General features: G+C 35.6%; 1 protein-coding gene across 4 annotated transcripts; it reads right to left on the minus strand.

Annotated features, from left to right (window-relative positions):
* Positions 1-782: 782 nt before the first annotated feature.
* LOC102694995 (serine protease HTRA3) lies at positions 783-27,383 on the minus strand. 4 transcript variants are annotated; one of them, XM_015345055.2, is made up of 11 exons: positions 27,294-27,383; positions 20,898-22,003; positions 11,153-11,252; positions 10,622-10,844; positions 8,176-8,370; positions 7,551-7,583; positions 6,239-6,353; positions 4,208-4,265; positions 2,984-3,079; positions 1,530-1,638; positions 783-878 (listed from the first exon to the last, which is right to left on the minus strand). In XM_015345055.2, exons 2-11 carry the CDS (start codon positions 21,304-21,306, stop codon positions 864-866), a joined length of 1,353 nt encoding a protein of 450 aa, XP_015200541.1. In that variant the 5' UTR covers positions 21,307-22,003; positions 27,294-27,383; the 3' UTR covers positions 783-863. The 4 variants fall into 4 exon arrangements, with proteins under 4 accessions (XP_015200541.1, XP_006629744.1, XP_015200539.1 ...); XM_006629681.3 differs by having other exon boundaries at positions 1,443-1,638; XM_015345053.2 differs by having other exon boundaries at positions 783-1,638; positions 20,898-21,940.
* Between the last annotated feature and the right edge of the window lie 188 nt (positions 27,384-27,571).

Raw genomic sequence — 27,571 nt, forward strand, 5'->3', positions numbered from 1 at the left:
GCATGAGAGATTTGTAGTCCACTGAAAATCTGTATTTGAAAAGTATACAAAGTTTAGATATACAATATTTAAAAGTTTATTGTAAAAATTACTTTGCAGGATTTGGGGTGTCCTGCAATATGTTACATGTTAAGTGCATTAATTATTAATCTTTATACATTTGTTTAAATTACCTTTGAAAGGCTACACCTGCTGTAGATTTGCATCAAATATGTCTCTATAATCTATATTTGCAAAGCCAATCCAAAGGGTCAGTAAACTTTATTTCCCCAGTGTGCCATGCTCAGGTAGATGGTACAAGAGGACAAGTGCAACATATTATTCTCAAGAGGGCATATTTTTAAAAATACAATGATATTTTGTAAAGTTTCCCAAATAAAAACCACCCATTATCAGAAAGCCAACACTGGTTAGTGTTGCAGCAAAATGGAGCTGATTCCAGAGGCACAAGGGACAACATGGGAACACACCCAGGATGAGATGTCCGTCCAATGCATTATATTTCACTTATAATTTTAAATGTAGTTACAGTAAATAACTGAAATTTGATCCAATTTAAAAAACCTACAGAAAAAGGTTTGCTTAAAAAGCAACAGCTGACATTTATAACACTGCCTCTTCTGATTTAAAAAAAAATTGTGGCTTGTAATTGGTATATTTTTTGGATAGAAACCACCATTTACTTCTTTTCCTTTTTCATAAATATATCCATTATATACTGTATGCTTGAGAATTACTTATTAGCTGAAATGTTTAGATTAAAAAACAACAGATAACAATAGTTTTAGGAATTGTTAACTTTTATTCAACACTGGATGTAAGCAGTAAACATACAAACTGGTGGTATGATGGCTCTATAGTCTTCAGCACAAGCTTGCCTTAATGAAAACAGAAAAAATGAATTACTAGGTGTAAATCACCAACTGATATTTTATGAACTCACTGTATGCTGCTGCATCAGTTCTATAAGAATGATTCAGTGACATACTGCCTTTACAAAAGATAAAAAAGAGTCCATCTGACCGGCAGCTTTTGTTTAGCTCATAATGACCATTAAACATTTTAGGTTTCCAGAACCAGCGTCATTTTTGTTTTGTATATATTCAAAAGGTATGAATGAGGTTTCATTGATACACAATGTACTGTATTATCCTAATAAAGGGATATCAACCTACTACAGTACATTTTTTAACTACATCAACATGCTACTTCTGTCATGTTATTGCTAATAGTGTGGTATTTTTTATCGCATCGTGTGTAAAGTCTTTTGAATTAATTGGTGACATTGAAGAAACAGGGGTTAGAATGTAAAACTGGATTAATTGTAAAACATGTAATCATTGATGTCCAGATATACTGTCCCTAAGTCTATGAAACTGCTAGATGGACACATCCAGCTTAGTCTCTACAGCTCACTGTAGAAGGCTCAACAAATGGTCTACCCAGTTCCATATGGCTGTGGTCCACTTTCATTGCATTATGATATCAGGCTCAATGTTGAAAAGCAGGTCATCATTTCCTCTGCGTACTTCGAGAAGCAGTGGTGATTCGTTCATTAGGGCTTCTTGCAAATCACCAGTTGACAACAATGGGCGTCCATTCAGTTTAACAATGATGTCGCCGTCTTTGATCCCACCTCTGTCACAAACAAAGAAAACAGTTTAAGGAAGGTATAATCAACAGTAACATTTACCTTTAAAAGCATTAAAGGTAATCTATAATAAGATACTTATTCCTTCATTTCTGTGGAAGACTCCCTTTACATCCCTTTACATCAATTTCCCTACGGGATTAATAAAGTATTATCTATCTATCTTTCAATTATGAATTTTGTTGGAAGTTTGCACTTGAACTTATTTACTGTATATTTTCACTATTAAAGGGTCTGAATACTTATGCAATCAATGTATGTCAATTTCTGATCTTTATCTGCATTTCTCTGCTGACATTTAATTTATTTCACTCATAAATTTGTTTACTTTGCATATGCAAGTTTTGATTGAAAATATTAAATGACAAATGTGTATACAAAATTTGTAATTCAACAAAATGGTGTCAATATTAATTTGCTGTTTCATTAGATTATAAAGCTTCAAACATTTGTTTGTCCATACTTTAAAGTAATTCCATATAAAGCAATACATCATTCCCAATAATGATATGAAGTACATTTTAATTCCCTCTTTTAATTCTTAACTCTCTTTTAAGTCTTAGACTACATTTATACTACATCCCCTATTACCCATAAATTATACCTGAACAACTGCATAAAGGGCACAAAGTGCTATTGAAATAGAAAACATTTTACCACATTTTTAGATCTGAAATCTGAAACTTTGAAACTTTTTTCAAATTTTGTCCACACTGAAAACATATTTTATGTTGGTGTTAATGGACATACTGTACTTGCGTTTATTTTGCAAAAATGAAAACAAATTCAAATGTTGGTAAGCATGAATTAGTGTTATTAGCATGAATATTACAAATTAACAACATTGTTGATTTACACATCAACAAAATGTAGTGTCTTGCTACGATTAATTGGAAAATTACTGGATTTTTTTCACACATGTTTTTCTTGGTGCACTTAGTTAAATTTGTAGCACCTATCTGTTCAGCGAATCAAGACTCCCCAGCAAATGTGTCTTAAGAATGACACATTAAAAGCATTTACTTTATCAATCCACAAACATGTTCAGCTATTTTACACATTAGAGAGGAGCATTTTGATTTAAAGAGGTTTCAGTAGGGAAATTATACAAGTTAATAACATCTATTTAATTGCATAGCTACTGAAATTCAAGTTTGATAAACTACAGTATGTACTGTAGTACACAGTAGTAAAAAAACACCCCAAAACACACAAAACACTTAATATACTGCCTTGAAACACACTTTTCCTTAGGTAAAACACAAAAACTAAAATAAAATATGTATATAAATATTTATTAACTCGTAGATAAGCATCTTTAGGTGCACTTACTTCTGAGCTGGGGAATTTGGCACAACTTCATGCACATAGATGCCACTACTCACATCCGGGAAATCAGAGTCCTGTTGCTTCAGTTCCTCAACCAAGCTATAAAAAACAGACAATCAATTATTCAGAAGGAATCCACCTGGTAACATCCTGTTTAAAAAACAAATAATTCTAAGTCTTTGGATATTGAAACTTAGAAAGCAGTCAAAATTAAGATGCAAATATCTACAATGTTTGGCAAGAATAGTATATACTGTACTGTTCTTCATGATGTGTGTAAAAGTATTGTTAAGAGTTTGTTAGAATGAATATCGGTAATCCCCTGAGACCTACAGTATGTTTACAACATGATTAAATCTTTAGAAACTAAAATCCTTCAATACAACACAATAAACACTGAATTTGTCAGTACAGCTTATAAGAAATTTTCCTTTTACAAGCACTCTGATATCTTTCACTGCTTTCTGTGCCACACACTTCATTCTTGAAGAAAGCAATTGGTATCTTTGGATGCAAAACATCTGCATTTCATTCTTTGAACAGAAACAACATAATATAAGTATGCTTTCAGTGGTGCAGTGCTGACTCACTTGTGAGGGACTGAAGGAAGACTATAAAAAAGAGCAAACACAGCTGTTTAAACAGCCCTCACTTCTCTTGTCAGTATGAGAAAATAAAATACATGGCCTAATTGAAAACCCAAATAAAATCCAGATTATAACATAGAGTGTACTGTGATGTTAACACTTTATCTTTCTCTGACAAGTTGTTGAGACATAATAACTACAATGTTACGATCTGAAATGGGGGAATATGAATTCTTTATTTTATATCATTTTATTTTTTTAATTCAATAACTGACAAAGATTAAAAAAAATGTTTGTCAATGTTTTTTGAGAATTGAGACACTTGAACTGTCCAATACAAGAACTGGACAGTGCAAATGTTTTAAGCTGGTGAAAGGTTTGGAAGTTACATCCTGTACTTCAAACATCAAAGAAAGAACAACACTCACAGTGAATAATTTTAGTTCATCCATGGTGAATTTAGCTAAATGATTGGATTTATTTGTAAAACAAATTCCACGACATGTATAGATACATCCTTTATAAAAAACAAAATTAGTGGTCTGTCACAGCAGAATTCAAAACTGACTTTATGGCTTTGTACTGTTGCATTATTACAGACTGTTCAAATGAACATAATTTAATAGAAATTACTACTCACCCTGGAGTAATAGTAAGCATTCGTATGCCAATAAAACGCTTCTTTACTGCCTTAAGCTCTGAAAATAAACAATTTGCACACCACATTGAGTACACATATAATGTTATTTAACAATTTTTCTTTTAAACATGCATTTCAGTAAAATCACTAAATGATAACAATTTACGAAATTCATAAAATGAAGACTGTGGCCCTTACTTGCTGGGATAGGCTCTGGCTCCACTCAACCCTGAATTGATAAAGTGGTTAGATAATGGATGGATAAAATGAAGACAATCTGCCTAGATTTCAACCAAAAATAGAAAAGGAATTATCATTTTTATTTGTTTTTAAATAAAGGATGCAGAATCTCTGATACTTGCAGAAATACTTAGGCTATGGGTTGAGAGGATGCACATGGAGCAGAAAAAATAGGAACGTGTTGATTCTCTCTACAGTACTTAAATCCTGTTTTAGGACCTTAGAGTACAGTTTGAGCCTTTGGGAATAAGCATTGCTCTCTTACACCATGCAAACAATTTATTCCTTGCGTGAATGTTTAGGAATTCAACAGAAGTCATCTTCTGGGTTACTTTTCTTTCCTTTCTAAATTTTCTACTGCACTTCCACGGGTTATTTGAATAGAGGCCTCATCTGAAATGTAAAAATAATTTTTCGACCCCCAAAATGAGTATCACTCAAATGCATAATGCATATCATATCAAAAGGTAAATCATCCTTTATATTTAAGATCCCTCAAGCCCCCTTTTTTGTGGTGTTCAAGGCACATTTAAAATATTTATCTAGCACAAATGTCATTGTTTGCACTAATAAACTACTTGCTTCATGCCTGCAGTCAAAAAACATAAAATAGCAAGCCAACAATGTTAAGTTGGATGGATGTTCACTGCCCGTACATTCAGCTACTTTCTTTTGACCACACTTCAAGAATATATTCAGAGTTGTGTCAATTAAAAGGTGCAAATGTAGAAAAGGAGAGACTCATTTATTTATTTTTCTTTTCACATACTGTATATTACCTATCATATTACCTATTTTTAGAAACATATGACGCTTAAGCTGTCCAAGTCAATATTCAGTGTGTGTAAACAATCTTTTTTTTATTTTACATTTTATTTAGCAGAAAACAAGCAGAAACCTAGATGTGTCAACAACAGAGGTCTTTGTAGTAATGTGGGAGGGGTAGTATAAACAATTTCTCCTTCTCTGTCTCACCTGTATCAGATCACAATGTCTGAGACTGTGGAAAATAATAAAATCTCCACAAAATATTTTGTTGTACTACAATCAAGATAAAACACAAAGCATGGATTTTGGAAACAAAAAGCATGAAAAATATGCCAAAAGAGTTTTGTTCATCAGTGCCACCACACAAAAAAACTCATTTGAAACAACTAATGACAACTTAGAAAAATAATCTTTAATTATGAGACAGAAAAGTCATGTACTGTAAGTATTTCTCTATGAGACCACTGCAACAGAAGAAACAAAACGTCTTTGTTATAAATATACCATCAGACACCAGGGTTGAACAATATATATACTATATTTTACATATTATACTGCACATTTTAAGACTAGGATAACCACTAGTTCACTGTACATTTGCAATGATTTGTGCCTAGAAAAAACTATGTACTGTATCTCAAAGCTGTGATGGAAACATATTGTACTTTATGCAAGATTGTCTGCTATGTGTTGATTTTGAAAGATATTAAATAATTGTTACAATTATGTACAAGCAGTAAATCATGTACTCAGTCAGGGAAAGTAGCCCTTCTGTTATACAGTATGTTCCTGTTTCATCACTGGTATCAATAGATATGGAGGATAGTGTTTTGTTTAAAACTTATAGGAGCCTTTGTAAAAACAAGCTGTTTTATATTGTATGTCCATAATCTATCAATCACTTGAAGATGTTGAGGAAAAAGAAGGGATGTAGACTACCTCACAAAATGTAACTAAAGATGTTACTTAGCTATTTAAACTGATAGCCTTTTTCATCACTGTATTAGAAGCAGACAGTATTACCTTTGCTGTGTTTGTCATGGGATTCATTGAGGAAGCGAGTAATCCGATCAGAAGGGATTGCAAAGGAGATTCCAGCTGTGACTTTTAAGGTATTGATTCCAATTACCTCTCCGTCCTGGAGCAAAGAGAAAATGTATTATTCAATATACAGTAGCATCTTCTAATAATAAGCGCTATACTAAAGATTAAGGCTATAGCAGAAACTTAAATTTCTGCTCTATCTGATATTCCTTTTATATTTGTGTCAGTCAATTCTTAGCTACAAGTAGATCCAGGTTGAAGAAATATTTGTAGTTTAATGGGGAACTGCAGTCCCAGTTTCTCAGACCAGTTATTAAATATTGGTAACAAAAAGAATGAAGGTATCACAAAATTTTACAAGTTCCGAATAAAGCACAAAATCATGAACTTTGTGAAAGTACTGTATAGTCGCCATGTTGTTGAAAACCTCTGTTCTTGCCAGAGGCGAGAGAGTTTGCACGAATTGAAACGCGAAGTGGCCCTTCCTGCTCACTAGTCACTGTAATGACTAAGGTAGTAAGATGTACGAACAAATAATCAGACTGTGCAGCAGAAATTTTAACACGACAGAAATGTTCCAATGGGATCTGCATGCAGTGACAGCAATTTGTATTTGTTGGAAAAGCTGTCTCAAAGTCTAGAGTCATATTTCTATTGGATTAGAAAAACTATAGTAACAAACTTCCCTTTTTTGCAATGTAATAAGGCCACGTCATGTCACCGGATGTTTTGTTGCCGGATGTTTTGTTCTAAATTACAGAATACGGAGCTGGGCATACCTGCAAATTGTGCCTATTTTGTGATGCAAATTGGAGGTTTAACACATTACTGTGTACATTTCACTTTTGTTGTGGTTTGAAATGCTCTCATCAATACAGATTCTTTCTAGCCCAAAAATATAAAAATAGTGTTGCAGGTCCCCTTTAAGTCTTTATTAGATACTTCTTATTTACAAAGGACGAACAGAGTATAAAATATATTAAAGTACCTTATTCCTAACTAAAACAAGACTTAGAGAGAATGACAGTGTGAGCAGCCCATTTAATCCTGAATAGCAGGGAGCAAGATTGTTAGTACATCACTGAAATGTCAGAGATGGGAAGCACTTCCTTCTGGCATCTATTGAAGTGCATTTCATGATGCACACATTACAACTTTGGTTTAAACCATGTTGGGAACTAATGCAATTCTAATGTTAAAAATAAGGTTTTCTGTCATGTTGCAAAATTCAGTTACATTTCATACAAATATAATTGACTCAAAATCAAAGCAGTTAATCGTTTTTACTTACTAGGTTTACAAGAGGTCCACCTGAATTTCCATACTATTTATGAAAAAAGGAAAAAAAAAGGTAAAATAAATGGAGAAAAGGGCTGAATTGATTTGACAAATGTATAATGAAGGATATTACAAAATTCATACGTAAGCAAATTTTCATTACATTAAACCAATGACAAAACTTTTAAATCATGTTTGAATTTTAGTGGAAGCTTAAAAAGTGCTTATTTTTTTATCTATTTTGTTCTACTTAAAATCCTCATGAACAACTGCATTATGAAGAAGCAGCCAGGCTTGCGAAGTCACAACCTTCAACACAAAAAAGGCATTTCAACAGTGAAGTCTAGTGTATGAATTAGTCCTTATACGTCAGACTCAGCACTTCAGTCACTCTAAATAAGAATGGAAAAAGATCTGTTATAATATATATCTATATAATATAAATAATATAAACAGCAGCAGTAGTCTAAGATGAAAGACAAAATTTACTATAATACAGTACATTCAGTCATTCAGGCCAAAAGAGATGGTACACAGTTGCAAATGATCTGTTTCTCATGTGCAATTCTCAAAAAACACAGAAAGTATGAACATCAAATTTCTAGACATGACTCGGGTTGTGTAACTGTTGCCCGTACATTGATGATTGCATCTGTCTGAATGTAGTCCATGTCAGAGTCCCTCAGGCCCAGCTCCTTTCCATCTCTCTGAGCCGTGCTCACGATCCCTGTAGTCACAGTGTTTTGCAAAGCGAAGGGACTTCCTATGGCAACAACAAATTCCCCAGGTCTGAGGTCAGCTGACTGGCCCAGTAACAACACTGGCAGCTTTTTCTGTCAAACAAAGGAGTATTTGGTTAAGCGAAATCAAAACAGAATGCCGGAAAGACATGTACTGTAAAGAGTAGTAAATGGCAAAAAATATATCTCCTTAGCAGAGCAACTAAACCTAATTTCACTCTTGAAATTTGACACAGCTAATTGTTTTTACTTAATTACTATTTCTCTACTTCCCATACCCTTTTGGATCTATTTACCTTATTTCTGAAAGAGATCAAGGAAAGTGATGCAGAGCCCTTGTGTACTGTACCTATGACATGAAATTCAAAACACTCAAACACACTCCTGGCTAAGAACACAAGCCTTAGACAGTGCGCACATTGCCTTTCTGCCCTGGGAGTACCACTGGTAAGGCAAGACTAACACTGCATTTCATAATGACAAGGGTAATTGAGAAGGCATGCCCAAAGGCCAATGCATCAGTGCCCAAAGGCCAAATGTCATACCAAAATAATATAATGTCTAACAATCATCTATTTCCAGGACTTTGCTTCACGGTGAAGGCCGTGGAATACTCAGTTACTCTTGCATTTCACCTCTCAAAACGGACTCACTGGCATCCTTGTGCCAATCCTTTAAAAGATCTCATGAGATGTATTGCACTGTACCTTATTACAGTACCTGTAATGTGTATACTAAAATAAAGCTGTAACTACATATTATGTAAGAAACCGGGTAAAGAGACTATTGGTCATGAATAAATTTTGAAATTGAATGTTTGACAGGATTTTTATGTTCAAGCTGGATCATGTTAAGCCTTCTAAAAGATTTTGATCCAACTTATTGGAAATACTCCTTGACTGTCTAGCCTCAATATAAACCAAATGGCCTCTTTGTTAGCTCTCATTTGGAAATGATACTAAACACCAATACAAGCAAAAGCCAAGTGAACTCCCTATGTAGTTCAGCCAAGCCACAGAAGTGCTCCTAGCAGCCAATGCTTGAGGAAAGTACAAATGAAACACTTAGCATTTTGCCTAATACACCAAAAACATGAATGTAACAACAGGACTTCTGGTATACTTAGTTGACATGTTTGACATGTCATGTATGCAGAATCTGCTCATTTAATTTTGTCACATTTAGAGAAAAAAGAGAGACTGTAAAAAAATATCTTTTTTACAAGCGAACTGCAACTACTGTCATGGATGTTGGATGAAAAAGACCCACGTGTGTAGTGGCAGAACAGGGGATTAGCCCGGGCTCAGCAGTTCAGGAGACATATAGAAACCTATGCCCTCAGGCAGCAGACGTGGGGCGACCTGGTGCTAGTGTAGCGGAGCTAGTTTGGATACGGTGATGTCAGCGCCCTCACTGCACATAGCAGGGACCTCAGGTGCCTGGGCAGGCGGAGGTCTCCTTTAGCTCATGCGGCTGGTTCCCTATTGTGTTACGACGGAGACCCGGGTTTGCGCACCAGGTGTGCGGGACAGAACAGGTGGCGGAGGGCACGAGCCCGCGCGGAACCGTGACGATCACACTAGGTGGGCAATGCTGAGCGAAGGTGAATGAGTGACCCCGAAATATATAGCCCCAGAGAGATGGAGACACCGGAAGGACAGCGAAGCACAGGAAACTACGGACAGGACAGAGTAGGAACGTCCTCTGGCTGCAGCGGGCGTGACAACTACTCCAAAACTAATCTGCTCATCTAGTTTTGTCATATTTAGAAAAAATGTCTTTTTACAAGCAAACTACTTTTTTCAATTAAAAATTATAATATTTCACCAGAGCAGTCTTTCATTTGCATTTATACTGTATATAGAGTTAAGACTAGAACACTGATTTCAGTAATTTGGGACAAATCCTATTAAATATGACAAAACATGACAAATAGCACTGACCAGAGGCTATTCCTTTTGCATAGAAGTGAAGTGGGCTGCTTTACTGTTTTGAATGGTAGGTCATTAAAATATGACATGCCAGGATTTCTCCTGCCAAACTATTGCTTCTCTTGTTTTCTAGCAATTAAAGAAAAGCTTTCCTTATTTTTCTTTTGATCCTTGAACTAAAAATTCTCATTTACACTGGTAACCTGCATTGAATCAATCTAAACAGCAAAACATTTGCTAGAGCAATCTGAGTGTAGTACCCTACTCATAGTTAAGAAAGCAGCGCACAGCACTGAGCCCAGAGTCTTAATCATTAATCCATGCTTGCCAAAAGAATACGTATTGTACAGTATATATGGAGAAGATTAATCACTGTTTTCCTATTTTAAATTTTTGTGAAAAAATCTGCGTACCTGTGGATTAACCTTAATAGTCGCTATATCTGATTTCTTGTCTATATCTTTAATAGTGGCCTCATAAGTATCCCCATTGTGCATTTGAACTTTCAACTGCTGCCGACCAGATACAGCAGTTGTGCTTGTGACAACGTGGGCATTTGTCACAATGAGTCCCGTCTCAGTCATGATAAATCCTGATCCACTGGACAATGGCACATTACGACCAAACAAAGGATGTCTGAAAGAAAAACAAAGAGGCAAGATATTAACATTAAATGGGCAGTTTTGTTTTGTCTGTGCATATCACAAAATGGTATAAAATCTATACTGTTAAAATATCACTGATCTAACAGATTAATTTAATTTGTGCATTTCAATGTATTGCTCCATTGTCCATACTTTCCCATCTCTTAATCTAACAAAATATTTTGAAAACAATAACACAAGGAGTTTGAGTTTGCTATCAGCAAGAAACAACAATGTCATGTGAAACGTCATTTTAAATACTTTTCATCCAAATTAATGTTTCACCTTTAGAATACATACCTTATGAAGAGCTCGATATGCACAACTGCAGGTGCAATCTTCTCTACAACGTCTGCGATGAAATTAAACTTGTACCTTGGGCTGTTGGGGTGTTGAGGACCTATACTAGCAGAAAGAATTGTTCATGTTAATAAACAGTATCTCAGCATATCTTTGATGACTAAAAATGGAACACAAGACACGTCACAACAGGTTGTACAAACCAAAAACAAAAACAGACACTTAGCTCTGAAACATCTGAGTAGGTCCCCTTTTACACCAGAATAAGCATAACTGTATGTTCACCCTCAAGCTATTTGTTGTGTTTTAACTATGTCATTGTAGAATATAATATAGGGGGCCATACTGTACATCCTTTCATTTTTAAGGGTATACCTGTTATATACAGTACCCAGAAGCAAATGTAAATCACTCTCTTCAAACTTGCATCTTCATAGAAAAATGAAGTACAGATTTTGGATATCGACTTAATGTTTTGGCATACTTTCACTCACTGTCTGGGGTGTTCAGAGCCAGCACTTTCAGCTAAATATGATCCAGCAATTTTAGGCAACAAAGGCCCTAGTGTGATGTTCTTTGCAGGAGTACTTAGTCATTACTGAACTCCATGTGTAGTAATTGATGGAAATTGATTAAGTGAAACTCCTGAAAGCTCATCTTGATATAACACCATTTCAGCAAGACAATGTCCATGCTGGTTGTGTGATGGCTGCTTCCTTACAAGATGAGAATGTAAGTTACACCTTGGACACCCTCCTCACCAGATTTGAGATTCATGAGCATTTGTGGGATGATATGAGATGACATGTGAAATCTAGAGTTCAGAAACCAACATACAGGCACATGCTTGTCCAGGCTGTATGAGAGGAATGGGATAGAATTTCACAAGACAACACCTTCTATCTGGTGCAAAGCATATGCTGCAGTTGTTTAACATGTGGTGTTTCAACAGTGGCCACACATACTACCAACCACAGATTTTCAAAACCGAACCCCTGCTGATCAGCCCCCTGATGGCAAGTGTTAATTACAGTAGCAAGAAAAATTTACCTCAGTCATATTTGTTCAATAAAATGACAATGCACTTGTTCTAAAAAATATAAAATATTTTCCTGATGTGAATTTTCTGGAGTTGCACATATATATTGTTTTAGATGCTAAGCATAGAAACTGACAAACTCTTTTTATTTTGTTAAAAAACAGCCAATGCAATATTTTCGGTAAAATAAGTACACTGAATAATATTTTTTCTTTTTCATAAAGAAATATATTGTAAAACAAATATATAATTTAAACACATTATGCTATTTATTGCCCCTATTTTAAACATATTCTACAATATCATGTACTACAGTATTTATTTATAGTACATGATATTGTACTGTATCTATGTTTTTTTATTCACTCATTATTTCCCATAGTATAGAAAGTTATTGATTACTTTGATATGGGTTTTTTGTTATCATATCATTGCTTATTGTCTAATACCTTTGGTTCCAGAGACATGCCTAAGTAGGTGTTGTTAAGAACGTTTTCCTGTTCTGTTCACTTGCTTGCTCAGGGACAGTATACTCTGTTTTTGACAGTGGAAAAGATCACAAACTATCAGGAGTGGCATTGCCTTAATGTCTCCCTTCCAAATTCTGTTAATAAAAAGAATACAGTTTTGTATTTTTAGGATGCATTCCTGCAGGAGGCAACATGAGGCAAAAAGAGAGCTCTCAGCATTTTTTAAAGTACACATACCTGTTATTAAACCTTTTTAACAGTTGAAAAGCACACTTCAAATATTTTTAATGTAATAGTATAGCATCTCTGCGAGGAATGAGAGAACAATGATTGAGATTGAGATCTCACTAGAATTTACTACTGCTACAGTACTATAAAATGTATTTATAACAAAGTAAAACATACAGTACAGTACACCTTAGGTACAATAGTAACTTTTGTTTATATAAATACCAGTATTACTGTGACCTCAGTTTTAAATGTTACTCTGTGTGCATCGTTAAAATATGCTATCTGTTCCCCTTTTACAAAGGATGTGCAATCTGAAAAGAACGTTTTTTTTTTCTGTTTTGTTGGGCACACACAAAACAGTTAAGTCTCCCTGCAGGACCCAATACCAATGAATGTACATGTACCTAAAAATAACCAACGGAATAAAAATGTCTTTCTATGTAGACTCACAGATCTTGAAATATTTTGGGTTGTTTTCTGAAAAGGCAATTACACCTACTGTAGTTATTTCCAGCACATAGCATCATGGAACACAGGTTTTATAACAGACTCTTAACTGAATCCTTCTTCAAACCACCATTTCCTGTACATTTTTTGGCTATGGTTAAGTCATACTCATTCTCTATAATTTTGTGCCTTCATGGTATTTAAGGGTGGTTCCAACACTCTATACTCTCAGTTGGTAGCCAATAGTTAAACTTGCAATTTTTCACTTTGCAGAAAGGCGTCTGCCACTTTGTCATTTCAAAATTCTATTTAGTATATTCACAGCAAAAAATAAAAAGCTTATTGGTGATGAATTTAATCTAAATATCCATCCTTTGTATCATAAGTCCCACTGCAGATTTAATTATACACGAGACACTAAAACGTTTGTGAATGTTTGAGAGTAACGTCTTTGTACAAATGCAACATTTTTACTTCTTTAACAACATTTGTTGCACAGTATTAACACTGACATGATGCTTTAGTGAGTTAACATCTAACACTTCAATGAGGAATTCTGTTCTTTGGTGGACCTCTAGTCATAAGTGTGATAGACCACATGTTGAACAGCAAAGGTCTTGTTAGTTTAAAGGTGATGAAATTCACTGAATATATATATTAAACAATGTTTTCCATGTCTTAATGTTTTAATTGTTTTGTTGTGAAACTGTAGTTAAAACATACACCCCATGGTTATTTATATTTTAGAGACTATTTTTTCTTCGATTGCTTTGCTTTTTTAACCTCTAAGAAATCATAAGTTAAAGTGTGTAACTTAAATGTCAATGTTTACATTTTTCCACAGCTTGGCTTTGCTTGATGTTCTGCAACAGAAGTATTCAATGTGACTGCAGCTGTGGAAAACTGGCAGAGAAATAAATAGCTGACACTGAATTCTTGGCAGGAATGTACAGTAGTAAAAGGTAAATGTTTTGGTTAGTGCTGGGATAGCAAATGTATTTTCAAACTTCCAGCAATTGTATGTATTTTTACTCATGTTTTAAAAGTCAATAACAAAAAGTTACAAGTAAGAAAAACCTACATTTTATATAGCCCCTTTCACGTTCCATCACCTCAATAAAACACAAGTGACAGAGACAGTTCTACACAAATTAAAACAGTAAATTGGAAGTGAGGATTTGAACATGTTTACAGATCTTCAAAATCTCATATGATCTGCAAGGTCATTCCACAGTACTGTAGCAACAAATCCAAACCAGAAAGCAGCTTCCCAGTGGTCTGAGCATTATGTTGGGAATTGAGAGAAAGCAAAAATCATGTATGTAATAGTGAGTTAATACTTGAACTTAAAAGTCTTTAAAGGATTGAAGCAGTATATTTAATTTTATTCTGAAATCCACAGGGAGATAAAGTAGGTGATACAGTAAATTATCATGCATTTTTATTTCTGAGCTCTGAACATGATGCAATTTGCCCAAAGTTTTAATCTACCTGTAAACACTGCATTAGTCATTCTGCATCAGACTGGGAAAGATCTGTATGGATACACACAGTATTATAAAGATGAAATAAAAACACCTTTACAACACTGTAAAAATGAGATTCAAATGCAAGGCACAGATCAAAAGTGTCCCCAAGATTCCTCATTTCAGTACTTACACTGATTTCAAGAACATAATTGGTTAAACTGAGGCTGAAACATTTGCAGTGTTGCTAAAGAGATCCAAGCAACATAACTTTCATCTTGTCAGTTTGTATGTTCTTCCATCCAAGTTTTAACATTATGTGTTACAACTGCATGACTAATGGGCAGAGTGGTGGCTCTGTGGCTAAGGAACTGTGCCTCTGGCTGGAAGGTTGCCAGTTCAAATCCTACTCTGTTGGGCTCCTGAGCAAGGCCCTTAATCCCAACTGCTCCAGGGATGCTGTACAATGGCTGACCCTGCACTCTGACCCAAGCTTCTCCCCCTGTCTGTGTGTCTCATGGAGAACAAGCTGAGGTATGTGAAAAGACAAATTCCTAATACAAGAAATTGTATATGGCTAATAAAGTGATCTTATCTAATTACAAACAAATACAAAATTGAACATTGAAATGAAGGCTGATGCCATACTGTACTTATGAAAATTTGAACCAAACATTTATAAAAACCATTAAGTGATGAAAAGAAATGGAGAAAGCAGTTGTGTGGTGTGAGATGTGACATAGTTTGTTGAGAAGGAGGAACAGCCAATTTAAGCACACTATTTTCTATCAGGAATATTTAACCCACAACAAAGCACTTTCAGTACTACCAATTACCTTTTCTAAACCATTTAACTAGAGGGTATGATCAAATGTTAAAGGTAGCACTACAGTGCAGCTGGACAAGAATGGATCATTAGTAACACTATCAAGAGCTGTTTCTATACTATGCATTGCTCTTAGGCCAAGGACTCACAGCATGTTTGTATATACAGTAAGTGAGCTTGTAAAAGAACAGTATATGCCAAATGTTGAACCTTTGCTAAATCACAAGTTAGATATTCACCAATAGTTACTGAACAGGTAAGAGTCTGCTTTCTTAACAGAGGGGTAACATTTGCAAAGGAACAATTTCAGACCTTAAAAATGAATTGATAATAAGCATGATAATGGGAATTTCATGAAAATTTTAAATTAGCAGGGAATCCAATTGATTAGTTAGTTCTCTGCTACCATTTGCAAGACTTCTGTCCTGTGGCATCCCTGGCAGAGGTGAAAACCTCTGGAAACTGGAAACACTCCCTTGGTGTTTTCTAATTTTTTTAAATTAAAGCTCTAATTAAGGGATGCCATCTGAGTTCATCCTCAGTGCACAACTGTCACCCGTGAAGCCACCAGCACTGGGTGGGACCTGTCACCACGGCCTGCCAGCTTAGAGACTTGTGATGTAAATACACTACAAGTAGTCCTGCAGGTTCATTGGAGGTTAGTTCCTATACCTAAGGCATCATAGCCAGTTTCTATACCTGTGTACTCATTGATTCATGTTAACCCGTGGAACTGTTTTACCTGCTATTAGGAAGAATTAACATACTGTAGGGTTTCAAATACATTAGACCCGAGGCTCTTCTAAAGCAGTATTCAGATCTGATTTCAAGAGGCAATGAATAGTGAAAAACAGGGTTCTAATATTACTTTACCCTTCATCAACTGGCTTGCCAAAAGCAGGCCTCCTGTAGTATTACTATTGGACTACTAGTGTTTCTTGAAGACTTGTAAATGAACGGCCAGGCCTGTGTTTCTCCATCTATTTTCATATATTCTTGAGATTTCACAAAGAGAATGTGGTTGTTATACTGATAGAATTAAAATATAATAAAAAATATATTTTCACAACTATCTAAAATGCCATCAATGCTGTAACTGTAAAGCATTACTGACTTCAGAAATCTATAGACAGAAGTTCAGTGACATGGGTATTTTGAATTTATAGACCAGCTGTAGCAAAACCTAATAGCACACCTAGTTTTGTGTTAGTTAATAAAACTAACCACAAGTCTAAAATAAAAGGTTTTACTGTTGAAGAGTGGTGTTTTAATTAAATCGATACGTAATGCTGACAAATCAAATTCGAAAAACATTTATACTCTTCTTACTATTGCAGTGTTACAGTATGCTTTTACTACTGAATGTTTGATTGTCACACATTGGAATCGAATCTTCCTCAGTGACAATAGCTCGAAGTGAACTTACTATGAATAATAAATCCAGCTGATTTATGCCAACAAACCTGGTTGGCATAATGAAAAGTAAGTTAATTTATGAAAAATCTGAACTGATAATGATGCCTTTGCTTGGATCCTGTGTAACCACAGTACTGTACAGAAAATTAAAGGCAAACGTTTACCAAGTTTATTTTGTTGCATGGGACTGTGAATAAAACACTCCGATTGTAGCTAGTTTCCGTGTCAAAAAACACTCAGGGCTTTCTCACAGACTTCATGGACGACTGGGAATCAGACTGGGCTGAGCTTGTAATTTTACCAGTCACCCGTGTCAAGGAATAAGCAAGTCTGACAGCTCATGACTACCATGTCTCAAGGGAAGATCACAGGCATTTAATTCAGAATCAAAGTCAAACTCAACCACAAAAACATATACACATCTATTTAACCAGTTTCTAGAGTTTACTGTTGCCTTTCATTATTGGGAGTCAGTGAATGTTTATAGCTTTGTATTGATCAATCAAACGGTCAACAGTCAAGTTTATGTTCTCAAGTAATTATGTTTAGATCTGAAAATTGGTGGTACATTAGTATTTTCCTAAGGCCTCTGTTGTCAAGATCTGTATTAAGGTTGATGGAGCTTAAACACATATGGTATTATCTTTACTAAATACTGTAGGTTAGGGTAATCAAATAATGAAACTAAAACATTACACCTTTTAATGTCAGAACTCTTGAACATACATTGTGACCCCAAATGTCAGTCAGAATGTTTTTTTTCCAAATTATGTCCTATCAAAACCTTATACAATCAACCTACATTATCCTGTGCAATAATCTAGGAAGCAAGGTAACAGAAGTATATTATGAAATGGAAAGGTTTATACCTCTTACAACCTTGCCTTGATAGTATTTGTAGTTACTGACTAAAGCCTGCAAGTCAGAACTACAAAAACCAGGATGCTGTGAGACAATCATTGGTTTCAACAGGCTGATTGTTCAAAGTTATTTTCAGGTATTTTTTGAAGACCAGTACCATGTTGTTGGATATAAGCTCAAAGAAACTGAACGGTTAACTTAAAGGTTGCTATAGGTGAAGTTTTGTCATTTAAATCAATGTTTCTATTGTAGAAATAGGTATTAGGTTATTAGATTAGGGAACTGCCCTTTCCCAATCATATGAGACCATGGAATACAACAGGAAGTTACTCCGTTTCCATGTTAGAGGACAGAGGACTCACGCGTAGTGTTTGGTCATAGCAAATTTGCGTCAAACCTGCATGGCTGACTGACCTCCTGACCATAGGACTCATACAGTAAGAAATGAACTTAAGAAGTAGCTGAAAAGGTGGAGGAGAGGTCCAAAGATGAGTATGAAGAAGAAAAGGCATACAGTATGTATAGTATTTACAAGTTTTTAACATAGTAAATGAATGATAACAATTTGAGAATCAGGAATTGATTACAGTTCAGAATAGCTGGGAAGAACTGAACCTGGCTTATGTCGTCTCTCCCAAACTTGATTGTAAAATCAATGATGAAATCTTACACTTTGAAGACACTACGGAATTCCATTAACTTCCTAATTAAATGCTTTTTTCTATACTATTAGAAAATGCAATGTAATTGCTGTATCAGTCTGACACCAAATAATCTACCCAATTTCTCCCAGAAGTGCACAGTTGGGTTAAAATAGTTGAAATGATTACAGGGTTACAATTCCCATTGTAGAGGGTAGAGAGACTCAAAATGTAGTCAACAAAGTCTGCCATCATCATCAAAACGTTGACTCCAAAAGTTCGCAATTACCGTGCTGTTCAAAAACAATGTTTTGCCAGCACCAACAAAAATGAGAAAATCGGACCTTCCATTATATTCAGCAGGTTGTTGCCCAAGTTGGTTATATAATCATGTAAAGGAACAAGAAAAGGTTTATTCCATGCTGAAAAGAAAAGAAACACAACATTTCAGCTGTAGAGCCTTCTTCATAATCATGTACTGTAGCCTGGTCACATTGAAAAATGGTTATAAGAATCATAGATTACTTTATTGTTGGTTATGGGTCTTTCATTACATCTAGATTCATTAGCACAAGCAATTAGAGTCCTAATTATAACTAACTGGCACAGGCATACCTCTGATTGCCTAATCTGCCTTAATAAATTGTCTTGAGAGACCTGAGCATAAAACAACACCAAAAAGTTTGCTCTTACTTCATTAGATTTGTCATACTGTCAATCATAGTTGCTGTAGTCTCTTTGAATCTGATGATCCTGCCATTGGATCATTACACACAGTTCACCAGATATGCATCAATCACAGATACTTTCTGACAGGAGAATGTGTTCCTCCTCTGGGTCACTGAGATTTGGCCTCAATGCAGTGTGATTGAAACTGGTAAAACCATGGGGGTCTTATGCATGCAATTATCATCTATTTATGACTTCACCGTATGACTTACCCTCTAAATTATACCACCAATAGTCCTGCTTACTAGTGAGTTTACTAGATGATGAATCTTTTATACATTCACAGATAAAAAAAAATAAAGGTAACATTTCCCAGGAAACAAACACAAATTGCTAGTTACCACCAAAGGGCATGGTGTTCAGTTTTTCAAATGAAACGTTTACCGATTGTGCTGTTCTTTGCTGGACTCTGAAAACAGTAAAGCTGTCTGGGACTGAAAAAAAAACATTCCTGTCAACTGCAGGAAATGACAGAGGCATTTTAGCTACCACACTCAGGGTGCAGCAGTAATAGAAGAGACATTGTAGCCTTCTTGGCGTATGGTAATGAATAACTGTAACTGTTCAGTGGCACAGGACAGAGTTCAAGCCATGCTTGCTGGATAGTTGTCACCCACTGGGCAGAATGACAATCTAGAAACTTTGAGGGGTTCGTGCCACACGTCTAACAGCTGTTTTTATAGGATGTTGAAAGTGTGAGCTGAGAGCATGAATTGGTGCATTATGTCACCCTTTGACAGAGTATCAAAGGAGAGCATCTGTGCAAAAACTCTACTGGGTAGCAACGAAGCACAAAGTTACATCCAGTGCAAATCTGTTTTTTGCACAGCAGAAACATTGCCTTACTTTCAGTATTCAATGCATTTGAATTTTACACAAATAGTCAACAACGCATTATTCTTAGTCTTATTTTATGCCAATCTAAAAACAAAATCTTTATGTAAACAGAATTTATGTCCGCAAAACAACCAGTAGGAACACTTATAGTTAATAAAGCAAGAGGTTGCCCTGGTCCAAATTTTAAACAACCTGCCAATTCTCCTCTGAAATATTAATAAGGAATGATGAAGTGAGATAATTTTCAAAGGTTAAATGGAACTTATTAAATATCTTGTAAATCTGTGAATTGGCAGACCTCTCATATTTTCCTCCAACTGCCAGTAAACTGCGAGTTTATCCAGAAAACACTTACGCTATATACAGTAAGTGTAAGCAATTATTATTTTTAAGCGCTTTGAGTGGAGTATAAAGAAAAGCGCTATATACTGTAAGTGTAAGTAATTATTATTATTATCACCATGTATTTCAGATACTTATATGAAAGACATTTTAAGTATATAGATCCATTATTATTGTTATTGCATTAATCTTCATCAGAGATAAACTCAGATGTGAATGCAATTCTTATTCTTTTCAGTGCTGACTTACTGTACTTCCGAGAAAACCAAAAGATTTTTGTCATTTTTAAATGGGATTTTTAGTAACAGAGCCTTCCAGTCAACTTATTTAGTAAACCATTATTTTTGAAAAAATAGTATTGAGTCAATCACCAATGAAATTAAAACTAAGAAATCACAAAGTCTTGTAGCCTGTCAGCATTTGAAACAAAAAAGACTTACCTGATTCACAGGGTCCTTTCTGAACCTGGATAATCGCTGGCAGTCCTTGCTGCAGAGCTTTCCTGCTCATCGCCTTCAGTTGGCAAACATTGCCGTAGGTTTTCCCGTCGTTGCCACAAACCTTATAGGCCAGTTTGCATTGACAGACCCCCTTTGCAAGGCGCTTTCCTGCCGGGTGCTTGCACTCAAGACCGTCTCCGCAAGGCAAGTCATCCTTGCGCCCGCAAGGGTCTCCTTCGCCGTGGGCGCACACCAGGCAGCAGTTACATCGGTCTGGAACATAGCCGCTGGGGCAGCTGGGGCTCGGGCACCTACTCACATCGCAGCGCGACGGACACTTGGGTCTAGGCTCGGCATCGATAAATTCTTGGATGACGAGTAAAACTCCTCCAAATAAAAAAAGCTTCATTCTTAGTTTCACAATGGATTTGCAAACTAAGAGAATAACCTACAGTACTGTATGTGTCACTTGAAACGTACTGTATGTACGAGACCAGGGAAAGGGCAGTATATTTTAAAAAATCTCAAATAAAAAAGTTTTAACAGTTAAACAGTTTTAAGAGCATAATCTTATCCTTTGAGGTTTGTGCATTTAAAGTATATCAACAAAAGAAATGGCTTAAAATAACAATATCCAATGCTAATGGAAAAGTGCGTTCCAACACTTGAAATAATAAATCATTGGAAGCTAAAACGCTTCTCCAGAAAGGCACGATCGTATTGTTTCAGCGACTGAAAAGTCATAAAGAAAAACACCTGACTCGAGAAAAACGATCAATTCAAACGCTTGCTTGGTTTAAAAATGACACAAAAAGAAGCACAGCTATGTACACCGTTTTACACGAATAGGCTTATGTAAAACGATTCGAGAAAAAGAAACTCTGCTGCGTGTCAGGAAGTTTTATTTGTCCTCGAAGCTGGAGTTGTCTCAGCAGTTAAAGCAAACAAAGGCGGACAGCGGTTTTATTTGTATCCTGCCATGAGAACTTTTCTCGGCTAGCGGAGTCTGGAGCTGCCTCTCTGGACCCCTGCGGTCATCATGACTGTAGAAACACAGGAGGAGGAGGAGGTAACACACCGCCCGCAAGATTCTGTTTAAAATTCGCCTGCAGAAAAAAATAATGGAAAGATGACTGTAGGTCTTTACTTTTTGTGCTGAGGAGTTGCCAACTTTATGCGTTGAACTGCTGAAATGGCATAAACCCACAATTTTAAGAGCCAAGTAGCTTTCTTATTTTTTAATGCAATCATTACTGTATGCACTAAGTACTATTACTAGTAAAATCATGGTATTAGTAACTATACGAATAGTGAAATGGGTGGGAACAGTAATAGCTGTTAATTTGATCATATTTATACTGCAAGTCTATTTTAATTAATGTCCAATATATAGGATAGATGTAATGTAGGGAACTGGATCAGTAATGAATATTACAAAAACATGATTGTTAAGTCTAGGAAAAGTACCTACCTTCCAACTGCTTCAGTTGGAAAACAGAAGCACTAATAAGACATGCTACACAAGTTTAAAAAAATATTTATGAGCATACTGGAAATTGTAATAGATGAGTTGTTAACACTCAATGAATCCATCCATTTTCTAACTACTTCCTCCAATTCAGGGTCTCGGGGGAGCCAGAGCCTATCCCAACAAGCAATGGGCACAATGGGTACAGAGTACACCCCGTACAGGAGGCCAGTCCATCAAGGGCAGACAGACACGCTGACTAACCTAGTGTACTGTATGTAACGTACGGTATGTCTATAAACCTACAGTATGTCTTTGGTCTGTGGGAGAGCACCCAAAGGAAACCCATGCAAAATAGGGAGAACATCCAAACACCACATAGCACCCCAGATTCAGAATTGAATCCAGGGATCCAGCACTGCAAGGCAGCCATGCTAACCACTGCACCACCATAGCACTTCATTTTGGCTGCAACCATACAGTATGTAGTTTGTCTTCAATGAGCATTAACAAGTTTTTTGAAGATTCAGGTCTATGTGAATTAAAGATGCCTAAATTATAAGCTTTGCTCCCTACAATACTCATAATAGGTAACTAGAATATTAAAAAAATATTCATTCCATCAAACTTTTCAGCCTTTGCAGTCTACTTGAGCCGTTTCCTCCTTATAGCCAGAGCTCTGTATGTTTCTTTACATTCATATCTCACAGTGCTTATGTGTTACAGTAGATATTACTGAATGTATTGTAAAATATTTTAATTCCCAATATACACTTAAACTACTGGCAAGAATACTATGAAATGTATGCATGTAAAAAATACTCTGTATGTCAATGTAATTGGGTTAAATTGGTGTGCAGGAGTGAATTTATAAATGTCCTTTAAAATAGTGGACGTTTAATATATAAAATGTCATTAAAGTTCTGCTAAAGATCTGTGTCTATAAAAGCAAGTATTTCAAAGGCATCCTCAAGCTTTCCGTTTCTTTTATTGTGTGTTAAGCTTGATATGACCTCTTGGTAACATCCTGTAGTGCCTTTAGCAAAATTAAATCTGTCAATCTGAAACCACGAGTTGAAATTCCTGCTGGTACCAGGAAAAAGCTTGGATTTCATTACTGATGTGTGGCTTTAAAGAAAAAAAAAACAAATGTTTATGTACCATTTTTAATTTTGTAAAACTGTATTTCTGACACATGATAGTGTCTGTAATGCTTTTTAAAGTTCTGAAAAACTGATGGTTGGAAGTACTTATGTGAAGATTACTTTTAGGGTACATTTAAATTCAGAGTGAATATTTGCAGCAAATATAAACTTCTTCTTGTTCTTGTACTAACTCCATATGCAGCACATACATCACTCTCAATGCTTACAAAATGGCAAAATGATGACTTGTATAAATTGAGTTTTCAACTGAAGATCATCTGCCTATTGGTGAGAAAATGCCATATCAAGGTTTGCATATTTTACATTCATACAGGTTCCTGTTACCCTTCTTATAAGCTAAGGATCATTTCACCCTAGGTATTAGCCCTTAATAAAACCAGTTTTGTTGGATGAAACAAAACACATGACTCCATAGTTGAATTATTTCCTTGGAAAGACATTCCTTTGCATAAAGCCTGCACCAAAAGATCCCAAACAGCTTGCCCCAAAATTAGATTAATTTTATTTTACAAATAAGGCTAAAAATATATTTTGTTCTAATAAAACAAAAGAAGGCTGCAAATGTTATTTTCCTAATATGTTAAAATATTAATCTACAATGTATCTTTAAAAAGAAATGTATATAATACACACCACTGTTCTATTGTTGTAGTTAATCATATTTTTTCAAAAAAAGTTCAAAACATACTGAAAAAAGAAATACAATGCCTTACAAAAGTATTCAGACCTTTCCTGTGGTATCCAATTTTGTGAAATTACAAAATTATGCATACATCTTTTTTAAATCTAATATTTTATTCAAAACCTGAGTGCACAGATTGAAGACTTCTAAGGGCAAGAGGTTTTAGTTAGTGCCAGCGAAAACTAAAAGAGAAGAAATTGAAATATGCGGATTGTAAAAGTATTCAAACCAATATACTCAGTATTTGCTGGATGCACCTTTGGAAGCAATGATTTCTTCTAGCCTGCATGGATAAGATTTTTTCTAAATTCTCCTTGCTAGATTTTGCTCAATCTCTGTTTTCTTGGGTATCACTAATGGACAGCCGTTTTCAAGTCTTTTGGTAAATTCACATTAGGATTCAAGTCAAGACTTTGACTGGGCCACTCAAGGACATCGGATATTCTCAAGCAACTCCAGGGTAGAGTTTTCCTTGTGTTATGAATAATTGTCCTGATGAAAACTGATTTTTGTCCCAGTTTCAGGTATTGTATGAAGCAGGTTTTACTCAAAGATTTGCCAGTTCTTTGCTCCATCTCTGTTTCCATCCTTTAAAAGCCTTCCAGTCCCTTCTGATGAGAAGCAGAACTACAACAATGCTGACAGCAACATGTTTCACAGTAGGGATGGAGTTCACTGGTGTTTAAACCAAACCTTCACAATTATGTCTTATCTGACCACTAAACCTTTAGTTACATGCAGTATTTGCAGTGGGATGTTTTTTTTTTTGCAAAATTCTTGCAGGATTTGAGAATTTGTTCAGTTCGAGACAAAGCCATTAGTGGAGTGTCTGGCATATTATTGACTCATTTTCTCCTGTCTAAACCACTGAAATATGTATTGTAACTCTCTCAAAGTCACCAGTGGCCTCACAGCTGCTTCCCCAACCACTATCTCCTTGCCATGCTGCTCAGTATGGAGGCACAGCCTGAACTAGGCATCTGGGAGTCTTCCACTTCTTAATATTCAAATTTACTGTGATCAAATAGATATTAAGTGTATCTGAAATGTATTTACGCCCTTTTCCTGATCTGTGCTCTTATACAACTTTATCCCCAAGTTGTTCTGAAAGCTCCTTGGCCTCCCTGGTTGTGTCTTTGCTTGATATTCAGTACCTGTCTGAGGGTAATTTATAAAAATATTTGAGATAAAAGAAAAAAAAGTTTAAATTCCCTGTAACACCCATCTCAAAGCCCACAGAGTAAATGTTGCCCAGAAATGTGCAAACTTCCGTCTAGGAGATAGAAGGGAAACTGATGCAGCTGTGAAAACAACTTCCAAATACCGAAAGCTGTGTGCTGACATATTTTATCAGCTCGAAGAATAGAGGAGGATAGCAACACCTATCCATTTCACAGTGTTTCCTATGGTAATACAGACCACAATGTAGAGTTAATGGTGAGAGGATTAAATTGTGTTGAAGAGAAAATAGTAACTGATAATGAATGAATATCTTATTTAATATTTCGGTTCTCTCATCTCTCATTAAGTATCCCTTAATAAACAATTTAAAGTAATAATATTGCAGTGCTCCACTCTCACCAGTGAGTACTTCCTCGTGACTATGGAATGGTTCCTGCCTATGACCACATGTTCCCTTTCTCTTTTGCCACGTCTTGCTCTCTAATCTATAGTACTTTCTGTTTCTCCCTAGTGACTAGCACACCACTGTAAACTAAAGGGTAATTAACCCCCTGTCATTGAAGCAAAGTCTCCAGCCTGCACTGTGCTGCCGTCCAGCTGATGACCCTGAGTTGCAGGGCCCGCAACAATCATTTAGCAGCTTACTCACAACATCATACCGATGTTACGGGATGTCTGTCTCAAAACCGGATGCTAAAGATTTTCTCGCTCATGAGAAACTTATACTTTCTATACCATTTTATTAAATCTTAAGAATTATAATCGTAGTTTGAATCCCATCCATCCATTTCCTAAACCGCTTTATAAAACTGCTTTCTAAACAGGGTTGCCAGGCAGCCAGAGCCTAACTCAGCCAGCAAAGGGTACATGCCAGAAAATTTGAATTATGTTGAAATATATTTTCTATGAAAACAATATATAGATTCAGGTATGAGTGAGAGAATGTTTGTAGTATTAGGTCTTCTTAATGAACTATGAAGTACAAATGTAGAGTAGGTTGTCAACCAAAACAAATTATTTTAAAATTATTTCATTGCATAGCATGAATTCAAAATTGCAAAAAGATCATTTTTCTTTTACATTTTGTCGCAGACCTCAATTAGCAGACATTCAGTAATATGAATGTGTTTATCTAAAACATTTTTTATAGCCGGTACCTTAAAGAACTTGCTCTCATTGATGTTTTGCATTATTGCTTAAGAGTCGTACTATCAAGACAAGAACAGAAGCAGGTCTCTTCTGCTAGCTTTCTATTCACTTTAATGTCCAGTGAGAAACAATTGCAGTAGTCCTTCATCCATTTTAATGAACTGATAGAAGGATTAATTTCCTTTCTGCGCATTTTGTGGTATGATCTGTTCTATTCATATCACACCATCTAGTGGTTCACAGTTACATAGCATAAAACCTTAACAATCTACTTTTATTCTTTCTTTTGATGGAGCAGGAGTGGACTTCCTATTGTATAAAATGAATAGTAACAAACACATGCCATATGATCAGGTCAACACCAAGTTAATCGTGTAGTTAGAGAATTATACAGTTGCCAGAAGAAAAGGAACTAAAGAGCAGAGGCTTTCAATGCATTTCAACCACAGGGTTTAACTCCAATTTAAAGATCTATTGTTAGTATAAGAATTCTTCTATTAAATATAAAATATTAAAGATGAACCAACAGGTCAAGGGATCTATCCTAAGCAATATGTGAACAGATTAATTGTATCCAACATTTTCTTTGATACACAGACTTGGAAAAAATATATCTGTTTCTCTCTGAGGAGCCACTTGAAAGTCTCTGAGGTTCCCTGACATACTTTATCCTTTTTTTAACTTATTGCTGTCATACACAATGTAAGCTAAGATTATTGTATTTGTGTGTTTGTTTGTATTAGCATTACCTGTTGTGTATCCATTGTGCTGCCCTTATCTCCTGTTTGTCCCACCATTTTGTGTGCAGTTCCAGACCCTGACTCACCACAGGTTTAAATGGAGGCCTCTTGTCCATCAAAAGGAGGCAGGGGTGGAGCTTAAGGCATTTCACCTGCCACTCATAGCATAACAGTTAGACTTGTCTTCCTGTTTGGTTTCCCACCTGATCTCTGTGCTATTTCAAACCCGGACTTAAAGCAGCTCAGAATCTTGAAAGTTGTTAACGTGGAATTCCGTCATGAAACTG

This window comes from Lepisosteus oculatus, chromosome 1 (assembly GCF_040954835.1).
Source record: "Lepisosteus oculatus isolate fLepOcu1 chromosome 1, fLepOcu1.hap2, whole genome shotgun sequence".
NCBI classification, from domain to species: domain Eukaryota; kingdom Metazoa; phylum Chordata; class Actinopteri; order Semionotiformes; family Lepisosteidae; genus Lepisosteus; species Lepisosteus oculatus.